This window comes from Morchella sextelata (genome assembly GCF_020137385.1).
Source record: "Morchella sextelata strain SCLS chromosome Unknown scls_5, whole genome shotgun sequence".
In the NCBI taxonomy this organism is placed as follows: Eukaryota; Fungi; Ascomycota; class Pezizomycetes; order Pezizales; family Morchellaceae; genus Morchella; species Morchella sextelata.
This window is the reverse complement of record NW_025408620.1, coordinates 2,036,574-2,050,127: the sequence shown is the minus strand read 5'-3', so window position 1 is coordinate 2,050,127 and position 13,554 is coordinate 2,036,574. Positions and strand designations below refer to the sequence as shown.

Genomic DNA, 13,554 nt, shown 5'->3' with positions numbered 1-13,554 from the left:
ATAACGTCCATTGGCTAGTGCAGGGTTAGGGTTGTGTCGATTACTGCGATGTGAACGCAGTCCTTATATATCGACCACCTGTTCGTACCGGAACTTTTAGACAACTCCCAGCTCCGAACAGGCGGTTAGAGACGGCGGGGTGAGAACCTCGTCTCACTAGGCGGAACAGGTATAAGTTGGCATAGATGGGTCTCAGAGGACATTGTACTTGGTTTATGAAATAATATATTAGTCCGTGAGTTCGAAGAAAGAACTAAACGGGAGATTCATTAACCGCACCCAGTACAAATATTTCTGCCCGCCTTGACGGGAAGTAAGTTCGTTAATTGTCTTCCGCCTGGTTCTTTCGTAGATCCATTCATGAAGTACGGCCTGCCGGAGATGTTGCTTCGGTTAGGGCGCGCATGACCTGTTGGCGGAGGTGATGGCATGCAGTCGTTCAACATCTCCTTAGATTTAGACTTTCTATCGCATTAGTTAAATCCAAGAATGTTCGCATGAGATACTCTGTGTGTTGGGGGGGTTGAGACAAACGTCTATAAGATTAGGCCTCTTTTGTGTTAAAGGGCCTTCACTAAGGCGATGCTTTGATAGTTGTTGCTCGCTGGTCGTGGAGCACCAGGATACCTCGATATAGGCACTATGAGCGGCCACGTTATCGGAGACCGGCGGAATAACGGTACTTGAAAGGTGGTAACGGAGTGGTAAAGGTAGAAGACGGACGATTATTACCCTGTTGGAACTAGAGCAGCTAACAAAGTTCTCCGCACGCCTCAAATAGGTCTCCCCCGCGAGGGCACAAGTATATGAAGGTTGAAAAGATGGGTATCCAGGTATCTCGCTCGGCCTTGATGTAGGCACTCCTTTCTTCCTAGTCACGCGCTCAATCTTGCACCTGATGATGAGGAGGTGTAACTGCGCCGGGCTTTCCGGCGGTTCTGTAGCGGCGGCAGATAATAGCGTCAGTGACATATCGAGGTATCACCGGGCTCCAACGGTGTTAACGAAAGGAGTCGTATGCGATTGAAGTATGCGGATAAAATGAGAACTTAGGCATTCCCGGAGGGTGAGGATGGTGATCCTCGGTCGGGGCTGAGCTAAGTAGCGGACGAACACAAGATTTCCGGCTGTAGCACCTGCCGGTGTGCAGTTGAATCGGAGTTCTTTCTCGTCGGCTAGGTTAATCGACTATTGCTGAAGTTCAAGCATAATTTTGGAGCAGGATGTTCTTTGACCTGTATATGCGGCCTACTGTGGAGGATTTCTAGAGCTCTCGGGCCTTGTTTCGTTGATCGCCGGATTTCTTTACGGTTTTCTTTTGGGCGGAAGGGATGGGCCGAAAGAGGGACGTGGGCACAATTTATGTCGATTTTCTGTTTTGTGGCCCTCAGAATCTCATAACAGCGTGTTCGCAGGAGGTCCTGCCACAATCTACTGCTTCCTGGACGTGATTTCTCCTACCTGGCACCGTGGCCAGCCTTAGGTTTTGTGCAGCAATCCACGTGACGCCCGAACAGGTTAGGCTTAGGAACAAGTTCTCTCTTCCCACTTTTGGCCAGTGTGCAATCAATCCTTCATGTCCCAATGCGGAAAGTGAGTCACACCTAACTAATATGCCCTAGCCCTATTACCCCTCCACTGAACCACCAATCCATTCAAAGGTGGTACTTCCCATAAGTACCCTCTCCTCTTCTCGTCCAGCCACTCCACCTTTCTTCTCACAAATACCTTCTACAACGTGCTCCCAGCCAGTTCAAAATCTTGGAGTTTCCTCAGCTTGAGTGAAACCCGATGCTGTGGAACTGGTTGTTCTGCAGGCTCTTCTTCTTTTTTTCTTTTTTTTTTGTCGTTCAGAAAGGTAAGTGAATTTTTTTTTCCCCCTTCTTTTTTTTGTGCGCGTTCACTAGTAGTTTACCAACAGATTCATCGAGAACAACACAAAAGCACATCACAGAGCAATAGGTAAGTATTTTTTCTCCATCCTCTCCATCCCACCATAAATAATCCTTTTTTATTCTTGCACTAAAGTATACAAGATCCAGACTGCACTAAGAATTCACAAAGTGAAATCTCCCCTCTCCCCTTCCATACACATCCTCCCTTCACATCCGTTGACAGACAGAGTCAACAGCAGCGTGCACCCGTCCAGTTCTCTTCCTCCATCACTTCATCTCAAAGTTATGGAAGAGGAAAACTGGATGGGTTGTAGGCCGGCTGTCTGCTCTGTAGGAAATATAACTCAAAATGTAAGTCGCACACACACACACTCCACTCCATGCATCTCAACACACTACTAACCCACACTTCCAGTCCTTCCGCCATCTGGAAACATGCAACCGTATTGTAGCTCTAAGGCCTTAGCGATAGGTATAGGAGCTACTGAGAAATCAGGCTACAACATGGCTGTAGGTTGTCCTCACCACTCTACCTTTCACCGGGATTCGGGCATGAAAGAAAGGTTAGTTCTACACATATACATCATTACATGGCAATTACTAATAGCTGTTGTTTGTCTTAGCGCAATGAGAACGTGCCAGGAAACGTGCTCTTGTGCTGTCCATGTCTCTCCTATTGCTATGTCTAGGCTTACTACCTGGCGCCTTGGAAGCTTGGACAGCATGGGTAGTAGGTTATCCTCATGTCTCAGCTGCTACCCCTCTCAGCTTGTCACTTACAAAGGTATATTAGTTCGATCGTTTTATTACTTTATTATTTATATAGATTTACTAATCTTGATACTTTGGTTTAGCGGTATTGCATGAGGAAACGTGCTCTTGTGCTGTGGTAGGTGTATGATGGCATGATCACGACCTGCCGCTATGCAACTGCTAACAGCACGGGTAGTAGGTTGTCCCCATACATTTGTGACTATCCCTCTCAGCTGATCACATTTGAAGGTAAGTCGCCCTAGAGCTTATATATATTATCATTTTTCCAATGCTAATTTCAATGAATAGGTGCATATTACTGGAAACGTGCTTCTGTGCTGTCCTAGACTACTGGCCACCGTGGATTCATACTACGAGGTCTGTGAGCCTTGGACAGCATAGGCAGTAGGTAGTCCTAGCACGTCAAGTCAGCGGGGTTCTTTATCTTGCATACAAGGTTAGTCACCCTATATTTCTTAGTAGTGTTCACTTGCTAATTCATGGCTCGGATATGCTAGGAGGAGACGTGCTCCCACGTTGTTTCCAGTTCAAGGGTGTAATACTGCGCTGCACAGAACTGTGAACAACATGAGATGTAGGTTATCCTGGTACACCTCTCATTCGACTATCGTGGGCTCAAGGGTTAGTTATTCCTTGTTCTGCGCACTGCTCGTCTAGTAATGTGTTGTGTAGGTGTCCTAGGTAACGTGCTCCTGTTTTGTTCCAACTACAACAATGCTGCAGCTACAGTAGAGTTGATTATGCGGAACAAAATGGGTAGTAGGTTGTCCTAGTGCATCTATCTATCATTGCCCGTCTTATAAGTTCAAAGGTTAGTAACTTAGATTCCTCACACATATTCATCTGCTAATCTGTTATTCAGATGTGCTATATATATAGGAGGAAACGTGCTCCCATATTGTAGCGGCTCGTTGAATGAGTTCTTCGTGCTCCTTTGACTTCACCCCCTACAACTTGGGTAGTAGGTTGTCTTAATGTATCTATCTACATATGTTCGTCTTACATCCTCGAAGGTTAGTGACTCAACCCTTAACACTGTCATCTGCTGATTTGTAATTTAGGTGTACGAGGAGGCTGCTCCTATATTGTCGTCTACGTACAACATCGGGTTTTGCGCTGCGATGGTGTTCGTGGGCGACAACATTGGATGTAGGTTGTCCCAGTTCATCTACTCCTGTTAATCTTACATCCTCGAAGGTTAGTGACTCTCAATTCCTAACACTTTCATCTGCTAGTTTGTAGTTTAGGTGTACGAGGAGGCGTGCTCCTATATTGTCGCCTGCGTACAGCGTCAGGTTTTGCGCTGCGATGGTGCTCGTGGACGACAATATTGGATGTAGGTTGTCTTTGTGCACTTGCTTATGCGTGTTTATCAACAATATATCCTAGAAGGTTAGTGTCGTGAAATTGTATTTATACTCTGATCTTGGTTAGCAGATGTATATTTCCTTTTGGCAGGAAGATCTGTTCTGTGACGACATGGGTAGTCCTTGTACAATTACGGGATACGTTCTCCACTGTTGTCCCCCGTCTCCTTTTCAGCCACTGCTTTGCAGTAGTAGCTTGAGAGGACCTGGAGACAACACCGGCAGTAGGTTGTCCTTGGGTGTGTGCTCTGTCAATTGGCTGTTCTTCAGCGTTAGTCATTCCAAATCTCCTTCATTATGACCGCGACTTTCATCCACTAATTGTAAATTTAATAACTTAGATTAGAAACGTACTCCAATCTTGTGGGTCTTGTCTTCCGTGATGCTAGCACGCCGCTGGTGTTTCAAAGTCTAGAGACACAAGACTGGTAGTAGGTTATCCTTGTGCCTACCCTATACCTCTCAAGGTCACTTGTTCCCAGATCCTGTTATTTCTTTGCTACTGAGTTGATATTTATTTACATCAAGCTCATGCGTCCCATGGAGACTTTGACAACGCAGATGAGAAGTGTGCTCCTTTCTTGTCTTCACTGTTGTATTTTGCTACACTCGAGAGAGAGATGGCGAGTACTATATGGAGACAAGAAAGGTGGCAGACTGTTTCTCCTGCCTTCTACTTCTTGGAATTGTTCTGGCGTCAAGGCTTGGGAACGTGCTCCTGTTTTGTCAGCCTTTCTTCAATTCTCCGTTTCTAGAGGCGGGAGTCAAGACGAGATGACAAAATAGGTAGTAGGCTTCCCCAAGTTTACAATTTCGTTTTTTGACTTCGATATCCATGCACAGATCGTCCCTCAGTCATTAATTACCGAGAACTAGAAGCGTACTCTCGTCTTGTCCGGAAGTGATAGGGCGTTGGAATCTGCCTTTCCCTAACACCCAGGACAAGATGGGAAGTAGGTTGTCCTCGATGTTTATTCTGTTTCTTCATATATCCGTCACCCCTAATGTATGAAATCAATCGACGGAAACGTACTCCCGTTTTATTCAGAGGAAGGGAGAGGAAGAAACTTATCCTCTCCTAAACCCTGAACAAGATAGGCAGTAGGTTGTCCTTGTGATAAATACCTCTGTATGTAAATAAACTGTGATTCTAGTGCATTTTCTCTCTGCGCAGTGTATCTTTCTAGGTTGACAGACATCTCCTTGGATGTACTGGAACAGACCACCGATATGTTCTGAAGTTTCCTTACACTTATGAAAATGTTTGGCCATCTTGGAGAACAGAATGAGACAAGCTCAAGTACATTAATTCCAGAGATATACAGGATGCAGAAGTACGTACTGCTTCAACATAAAACACCAACAACTAAAAAGTGTTTCAAAAAAAACACCCGGCCAGTGTTTTTTCCTTATGTATTCCGTTTCGATCATTCATTGTTTATGGCAGAGGCAATTGCAAATAAACTCTAAGTTCTAGAACTTGATATTTCCAATTCATTATCTATCGATTTGTCCTCCCTTCGCGGTGTCTTTTACTCCCACGTCATGTTCTTCTTAATCCGTCGCGACCTCGTCCAAAGATAAATTAGTCAATATCCCTGTGAACAGACCCGGCTCCCCCGCCACCCCACGATGGGTGGGTACATAATATAGGCAACGAGACTAGTTTTGTTGTGGTTCTGCTTGTTCTTTGCGATAAAGGAAAAAAAAAAACAATTGGTACTACAAAATAACAAAAGGTACTGCAACGACTTATTCCTCATTGTGCGTTACTACCCCCACCCCTGGTTTGAACCCAGGACCTTATCCTGGGTAAACACGCGGTGTCTAGCCCGGCGAGCAGTCTATCCACTAGACCACCCGCCAATAGTGGATGCTGCGCCGGGAGTGATACTTAAGCTTGGCACACTGCCAAGATGAAGCCGAACCCCTAACCCTTCGATGTCAATGATCAGCCATCCATCCATACACTTGTTTTGGATCATAGCGAAATGTGCCATTTTGGATCATGTGTTATTGTAGAGCTAGAGCACGTCTACCGCCAAATGTGTCATTTTAGACCTTTGCCGTTTATTACATCGATACGTGACTGCGAGCCTTCACATTCAACACAATTCATTTTTAACTCAGGGGAACATGTTTTCATCATCTCAATTTTCAATAAGCTCCCTAAAATAACAGAACATACGAAAACCTGACCAGATCCATCGTCAAGCCTCCCACGACAAAGAAACCCACTAACAAGAACGACAAATCAGAGCCAGAACTATTCCACCTCGGAGTCTGCTGACCCTTCAAAACCGCCAACACCTCCACTTCTCAACGACAAGTTCCGGTGTCTGACTTGCACGGGAATGGCGCGTAGCATGTTCGGTCATCGCAGCAGTCCTCGGAGGTTTTACAATCGTCGCCGCGGCGCGCACAGTGCTTGCCGAATGGTGTTTCATCGTTGTTGAGGCTCGGCGAAGTGGGAGTGGAGATATCGTCTGTGTCGATGATCACAACTCCGATGGAGGGTGCAGCCGAAACGCCGACGGTCAGGCTGACGATCGCGACTGAAAGGAGGACGAGCAGCTTCATGGTTTTGGAATGCTTAGGTTTTGAAAGGAAGGATTGTGTGTCTGTGCTTTGGAAAATAAGAACAGTAGACGGTGAAGGGCAACTGGATGTTTATAAAGTGCCGGGAGAAGGATGATAGCTTCCCTCTCCCTCTCTGTACACCCATGGTATGTATGCACTACATGTCACTTAATAATCCCGGCGGGAAATTTAAAACTGAGGTATGCCCTAATATCTCCTCTATAACTAGATGCGATATCTAATACACAGGATAAATTCTTCCCCCTCCGTTCAGTTTTTCATCAGCCGGCCATCTATTGCCGTATACCCCTGAATAATTCTTGCCCACCATCGAAATACCTCAAGATCTGAAGAGCGATTGCCTTCCAGTCCGCCTTTGAAGGGTTCTCAGGCTGAAACCTATCTCAGTCCGGCGGTCTCTCTCATGCAGAGAGTGCAATGCAACATAGTTTACACAGGAAACCCAGGTACTCCCAACAATCATACTTATGTATATCTTTATGTTCTGTGATACCTTTGCTCCTGTGTCCTACCTGATCGATACAATCATGCGGCTTGCCGTTGATCTGACCCTTTCATCCCTTGTCTTAGGTACCAATAGCGGCGAAGCTACAAATATTGGTAGTGCTCAACGTCACTCCCGCAATTGCCAAAATATAGCGGGACTTTACCTCCGAAAGCCTTCTTCGTGATGTCTGGCTCTATACTTCGATGCGTCCCTTCATTCGGAGAGATTGCGCAAAAGTGCGACTGTTTTACTTACTAGGTTCTGGGCGGGAGGTTAATATCTGATCTTCTGGAGCAGTTTCGGGAGTATTCCAGTCTATTTGCGCATGATTTGTGAAGCTATTTCAAGACTTAGGTGGCTTCATCGCCTCGCAAAGCATTTCGTTTTGTTCCGGTGACTAGATTCCCGTCACTATGGATTCTACTATGTATAGTATTGAGTATAGTATTGAATCCTCGGATAAAGTTCCTAAAACAACTAGGATATTCTTTTTGACTTCTAAATTGCTTTTTGTTTTTTCGGTATGTTTTTTCTTCCCGAGCAAAACCTTCTGAGCAATGGGGAGCTATCCATGTCTGGATAACAATTTTCGGGAGTGCTCAAGATATCCGAGCACTCAAGGTACTCGAGAGATATGAACACCCCTCACATACGGCATGAAATCACACCTAATTGTTTCAGCCTGCACACCCACCCTGGTGGTCATCTCTTACCATAATTCGACTCTATTCATTCTGTATGACGCTGAGAAGGTTGATGTAACTTCCCCTTCTTTTGTGCCACTTATCCCGGAGGTCTGGTACCTTCAATCCAGGGCCCACTAGGGGTGTTGAACTACAGGAGGTGTTTTACTGAACTCAATTCGAATCTAGCATATAGGGTATTTCCCGCACAATATGCTCAAGGGGAGCTCATCTGATTTAAGCAAATCTGGAGCTTATATACACATGCCATAGCCATTCGGCGCTTTTTCGGGGGTGTGCTGACTAGTTCAAAGTCTCATCAAGATCACTTAGTGTTCTTTCTATAATCTCTGAGGCTCGATCATGATTGAGAATCCTTTGAAGCCGATAGAACGTATATGAATAAAGGAACACAGGTCAGCACAATGAAACCTTCACCCCTTGGGGTTACGTGAGCATAAGGTTTGGGACATCCGTTGAAACATAGATAGTAAAACTGTGACTCGGCCCCGATTTAAGGTTATATTAGTGCCTAGGCAGGATAACTATACACAGATTCCGCATATTAAAAAGTATTTTCCTCATAAATCCTTTTTCCGACAGATTTCTGGTTAATATACTCTCTACTTAGCAACACTATTTCTCTCCGATCCCTGAAATTAGATTGCGAAAATAACTAAGCCTTTTCTTTTATGTAGGAGGTGTACGTATCATCATAAAATTTATTTGACACATAAGACTTCTCCTCGGGTGACCGCATTGAGGTATGTAGGTAGACAGCCGACAATATCTTGTTCTACCTCAAAAAAGAGAGACCACCGTATCCACCTTGTTCGGTAGATACGAGAACGAGTATCATCCTAGACCGCTGTCGAGGCTATTAGCTGAGTAATGAGGGAAAGGAATGAACAGACTTACGCATCGCACCGCTTGCGTGAGTGACACCACACGAGAGCGATTAATTCCTTTCCGCCAACATCGTCATCCCTTTCAGGAGGATATCGATCCTTAAACCCCCATTTTCAGTATCACCCCCTGTTTGAGCAACTAAGGGGATATGTTCACCCTCTCGGTGGTCCTACTGAAGATCCTCAGGTGGAAGAAAATCCGGGGGTGTCTTTCTCGAGTTACCCTCACACGATGGCTAAGGCTTAATCCCTCGTCCGAGAGCTTCGGATATACTTCCGCACTGACCATATTATTGAACCTTCTAATAGTAGAGCTCGATTGATCAATAGTCATGATCCCTGGATCGAAGATTAGCCTAGCCCTGCATATCGAACAAATCAGATCAATCTTACTTACCTTTCCCTCCCCATTTCCGTTCAAATAGTCCCCAACAACCCGCCCCTCCCTGCAGTATAAGACTGCTCCCCTCCACCACTCCAATCAACTAACAACTCCTTCCAAACCCCTCGACCTCTCAAAACCCCTCTTCAACCACTACTCTGCAAAATGCAATTCTCTGCTCTTCTTCTCCTCCTCTTCACCGGCCTTGTTGCCGCGAGCCTCGAGATCACCATGGCCATCGATGGTGAAGTCTACAATTTGAGAAGCCCGCTTGAATCCGAGGCACGCTGCGGAAAGCGTGGGGACCCGTGTATGAGCAACAAGACGTGTTGTAAGGGCCGGATGTGCTTGGCTCCTCTTCCTTGTGGGTCGACCGAGGCTGGAAAGTGTCTTTAAGTGTGGTATGTAGGCTTTGAAATGGTAGCTGTAGTCCACGGCATGTGTGTTTTTGTTATACTGATAAGATTAATTAGTGGTTGATAGGTGCGGAGGTGGACTGAGGAAGGAGGGAGGGGGGGGGGGGGGGGGGTACCTACTGCCTGTAGTTCTTTTATTGTGTCAGTGTAGTGTTTACCGGAATTTAGGAAAATAACATCTCGCATCTTGGTGTGGCATAGCTTTTTGTGATACCGTGATAGGTCTGATCGGTTGGAGAAGAATGATGAAAATCTTTGTGTAACGCATCGATGATCCATCTTTTCATATACCGGGAACAAATGTGATTCCTCCCGGAAGGGCGACTAGGCTTTCATTTTCCCCATCGCATGAGGGCATTAGCACTTTAAAGGCCAGGTCTTTTTTGATGAGCAGCTATTATCAAATAAGTCAGTCGATGAGCAAATTCTCACAGATAAACAAATTTGAAATGTAAAACAAAACCATAACAATTAAGCCCACGAAAAGAAGCCTTCGGGAATACAAGGCGCTTCCCACAACTTGTGAAGTCAGAGGGCTGAAAATGGTCGAAAAGACCAGAGGTACAAACTCGGACACCGAAGGAAATTTGTGCGCTGCGCCGGGAGAGAAGGATATGTGTAGCGAGATCGATGATGGAGGATGACGGTAGGTTAACTAACAGGATGAGAACAGATTTCGACTCTGTAGCATGAATCTCTCCGAAAAAGACAAGTAACGTCGGTGGTGGGGGCAGTCGACGTTACGTGCAGGGATTGTTAGTGCTCTTGGCGCCGTCGCGTCAGGTTGTATCACCCACTCATGAGATCTCACTCGATATTGGCGCCCAGCCAGAACACCTCACGTCAGGCGATACGGCCAGCTGCACAATTCCTTCACCTCGATCACCGCTGGAATAAAATTTTCAAGAAAACATCTATCTGATATTACCGGTGCTTAACTTACTGTCTGGTTCGAGTGAGTCACACTGCGCATCCGCGGTCAAGTCAATACGGTGGAATAGTGATGTAAGGCAGGAAGGTGCTTCAGCTGAGCTCTTCAATTAATGCGATAGAGAGCAGGCGTCGGGTGGGATCGGTCCGGAACTGCCTCTGTTAGAATGTCTAGTTATGGCATATCTCTAGGATGGAGGACGTTCGCCGTCGGCCGGACGTGATCACATCGTCGGGGTTAGGGTTCGGCAAACGACACAATCTCCCATCCGTGACTCTTAGTCAGGCTAGGCACTGAAGGTAAGAGAATCTGCGTATATTCAAGACGACCATTTTCTTTCTAATGTTGGGATATATATGTGTTGTCGTGAGGTCTTTTCGGGGGTGGCTTTTCGCGCTCCACCACCGCCCCCGAAGACGAGAACATTGCTTTAAGTATTGATTTCAGCCTACGTTTCTTTTGTAAGGTGGCTACAAAGATTAAATTTATCTTCAACCTCGTTGCCTAGATTTTAAGTTTCTATTCGCATCAACTCGATATCCGGGGATGTGCAGATATTTCGGTATTCTGACTATATTATAGTCTCGTCATTGGAATGAGAGGGCATTCTGTATAGGATAGCTGGATGTCGGGTACGTTCTCCTTACCTCACGCAGCGTAGACACCATGGGAGGTGCATCCTTCCTAGTCCGAAAACCATATCCAAAAAAAAAGAAGAAAAAAAAAAGAAAGAAAGAAAAGAAGAAAAAAAGAGAGATACGCGCGGACATTACTAGATAGATTTCATAAAAAAGAATTCTAGAGCAAAAGGTAGCATTGATGGTCCAGCCATATCTACTACCCCCACCCCTGGATTGAACCCTGGACCTTCTGTAATCGAAGGCAAGGCACAACCTCACGGTGTCGTCCGGGGGGCGAGTTAACCGTTAAGCCACTCGCCCATGTGTGTTCTTTGCCCTGAGTTCTATTTGAATGCCAAGATTACAGGCGCTAACGTTTATGACTAGCTCGATTTAGGTTAGTGTTCTTGTCACTACACGTAGCTGGTTTTGCGGGTTTGGTGGAAATTTGGCGATTTATTTCTCTTTCGAGTTCTCAGATTATGAAATTGGCTATAGAAAGTCTGTAGTTTGATAATTTTTCCCGGTTTCATTTTGTCTCCCCTGTAGTTTAACGGCCTTACACATAAACGTCGATTTTAGTTTATCTGCGTAGGGTCGCAAAGCACGATAACGTGCAAATTTAAGGTAATAGTAAGTCAATTCCTCTAGCAAACAAAATGATCGCGGCTGTCCAACCCTCCACAAAGCACGGTAACCGCGGATACTGTAAACAGGAAGTAATAATAAGTAAACTCCACTACCGCACGAGATGATCACCGCCATCGAACTTTCCACAGTGGCCTTCATCTCTGACAACACCGCACCCCAGGCATCTGCACCCATCCTACCTCCTTGGAGCCTCCAAACCCACCCTCCTCCCCGCCCCCACCAAGAAAACCATATTCGCCAACGCACTCCCCACCAACAGATCCCCCTCGACCCTCCTCCCCCCTGGCCCCCTCACCTCCCCCTCCCTCCTCCCCACCAACATGCCCGGCACCCACTCCGGCCACACATTCCTCACCAGAACCTTATTCCTCACCACCGTATAGTTATGCGGCTCGGGGATGAGCCTTAGGCTGATGAGTCTACTCTCGTACTCGAGATACCTGTCTTTATAGAGCATCCACGCGTCGAGCATGGGCTGGTAGACGGCGTGCGTGTTGTATGGGGCGCGCTTGAGAGCGTAGTCGAGGCAGAGGAGTGCGTCGTGGAGGCGCTCGTAGTTGGGGCGCGTGGCGTGGGTGGTGAGGGCAAGGTTTAGGTTTCTGAGGTGGTGGGCGTCGCGGGGGGTGAGGCCGGGGGTCGGGAGGACGACGAGCTGAAACGGTAGCGCGGTAATGGATGGAGTGCCAGAAGCAGATGGGGAGTCGAGAAGGATTGGATCCCCGCGAGTGCCAGAGGGAGTACAGATCTCCATCTCAGACGTATGACGAATACCCGAGTCTTCAGGACCGGTAGACAGGTCAGGAGCCTTTTGCCTATCAGTGGCCACTCCTGGGACCACGGGATTGAGAATCCGTGTGATCGCGGTGTTGCGTCTTCTGCTTGCGGCAGTCGTGTTGGGGCCGGCGGGAGCCAAGGCGACGGAGATGGGAGGGAGGCGGGTTTGGGTGGGGTTCGTATATACCCCGGGAATGTATGGGGTGGACATGATCTCTTAAGGGTGTTCAGTAAAGGCGAGATAAAGACGGATGGGGGTGATTGTTGCCTGTATCTAGTGGTTTTAGACGTGGCGGTGGGTGATGGAGGTTGTTGCAGGTGGCGTAGTGGTAAGAGGTGGGAAAGACACTGCATTGGTGACCGCCAAGTCGGAGAGGGGGCTCAACCCACAAGAGACACCGCCAGAAGCATCATGACCTTTTAGGACACGAAGCCAAAGTTTCCAACTTTACTCGTAAATACACACTGCCACAATTGAGGTAGAAGGCACATAATGACTACGATTCCGCGCATGCCCAATTCGATACTTGATTGAACTCCAGTCCTCAGCCAGCGATAGGTGCTCTGTGCAACGTCATTCACCAGCACCGTGCCGTTAATATTGTGACATGAAGAAAGAGAAGTAAATGGGAGATATATGCGTGGAAGTTATAGCTTCTAGATTCTTCCTCCTGTACTCCTTTCTGGATAACCCGTAACCTGCTGGATCGAGGGGCGCGACGTATCATAACTAGGTGTTCCCAGCTGTAAGCAAGATATTCTCCACCGTTTCGTTGAGTCTTGTTAAAACCACTGCTGTGCTTGCTGTAATTTAGGAAGACGCTGCTGTTCCCTTAGATACAAATGAGATATCGAAGCGTCTTCATTGAGTAAAGAAAAAAAATAAAAGAGATGAATATATGAGGGACAAAAGACTTATGTGATGAGTATCATCCCTCAAGAGCGTCGCTACCATGTTGGGCATTCTCATCACTGCTTCCACCCCGGGTTGAACCGGCGATGTCATGCAACGTAGTAAAGGCTATTACCCCTCGACCACGCTACGATGCTGTGAATGTTGCTCGG

At 46.7% G+C, this 13,554-nt stretch overlaps 4 protein-coding genes across 4 annotated transcripts; all 4 read right to left on the bottom strand.

The window, feature by feature from the left end:
- Positions 1-269: 269 nt before the first annotated feature.
- On the bottom strand, positions 270-972 carry H6S33_011088 (uncharacterized protein; the record flags this gene model as incomplete). Its single annotated transcript, XM_044842479.1, has 2 exons — positions 270-461; positions 535-972. 2 exons carry the CDS (start codon positions 970-972, stop codon positions 270-272), a joined length of 630 nt encoding a protein of 209 aa, XP_044697018.1.
- Positions 973-3,726: 2,754 nt separating this feature from the next.
- On the bottom strand, positions 3,727-4,316 carry H6S33_011087 (uncharacterized protein; the record flags this gene model as incomplete). The annotated part of the gene is made up of 3 exons (XM_044842477.1): positions 3,727-3,837; positions 3,890-4,027; positions 4,089-4,316. The coding sequence occupies 3 exons, from the start codon at positions 4,314-4,316 to the stop codon at positions 3,727-3,729; spliced, it is 477 nt and encodes a 158-aa protein (XP_044697017.1).
- A 2,039-nt stretch (positions 4,317-6,355) lies between these two features.
- H6S33_011086 (uncharacterized protein) lies at positions 6,356-6,616 on the bottom strand (the record flags this gene model as incomplete). The annotated part of the gene is made up of 1 exon (XM_044842476.1): positions 6,356-6,616. The coding sequence occupies one exon, from the start codon at positions 6,614-6,616 to the stop codon at positions 6,356-6,358; it is 261 nt and encodes an 86-aa protein (XP_044697016.1).
- A 5,274-nt stretch (positions 6,617-11,890) lies between these two features.
- Positions 11,891-12,700, bottom strand: H6S33_011085 (uncharacterized protein; the record flags this gene model as incomplete). The annotated part of the gene is made up of 1 exon (XM_044842475.1): positions 11,891-12,700. The coding sequence occupies one exon, from the start codon at positions 12,698-12,700 to the stop codon at positions 11,891-11,893; it is 810 nt and encodes a 269-aa protein (XP_044697015.1).
- Positions 12,701-13,554: the final 854 nt, after the last annotated feature.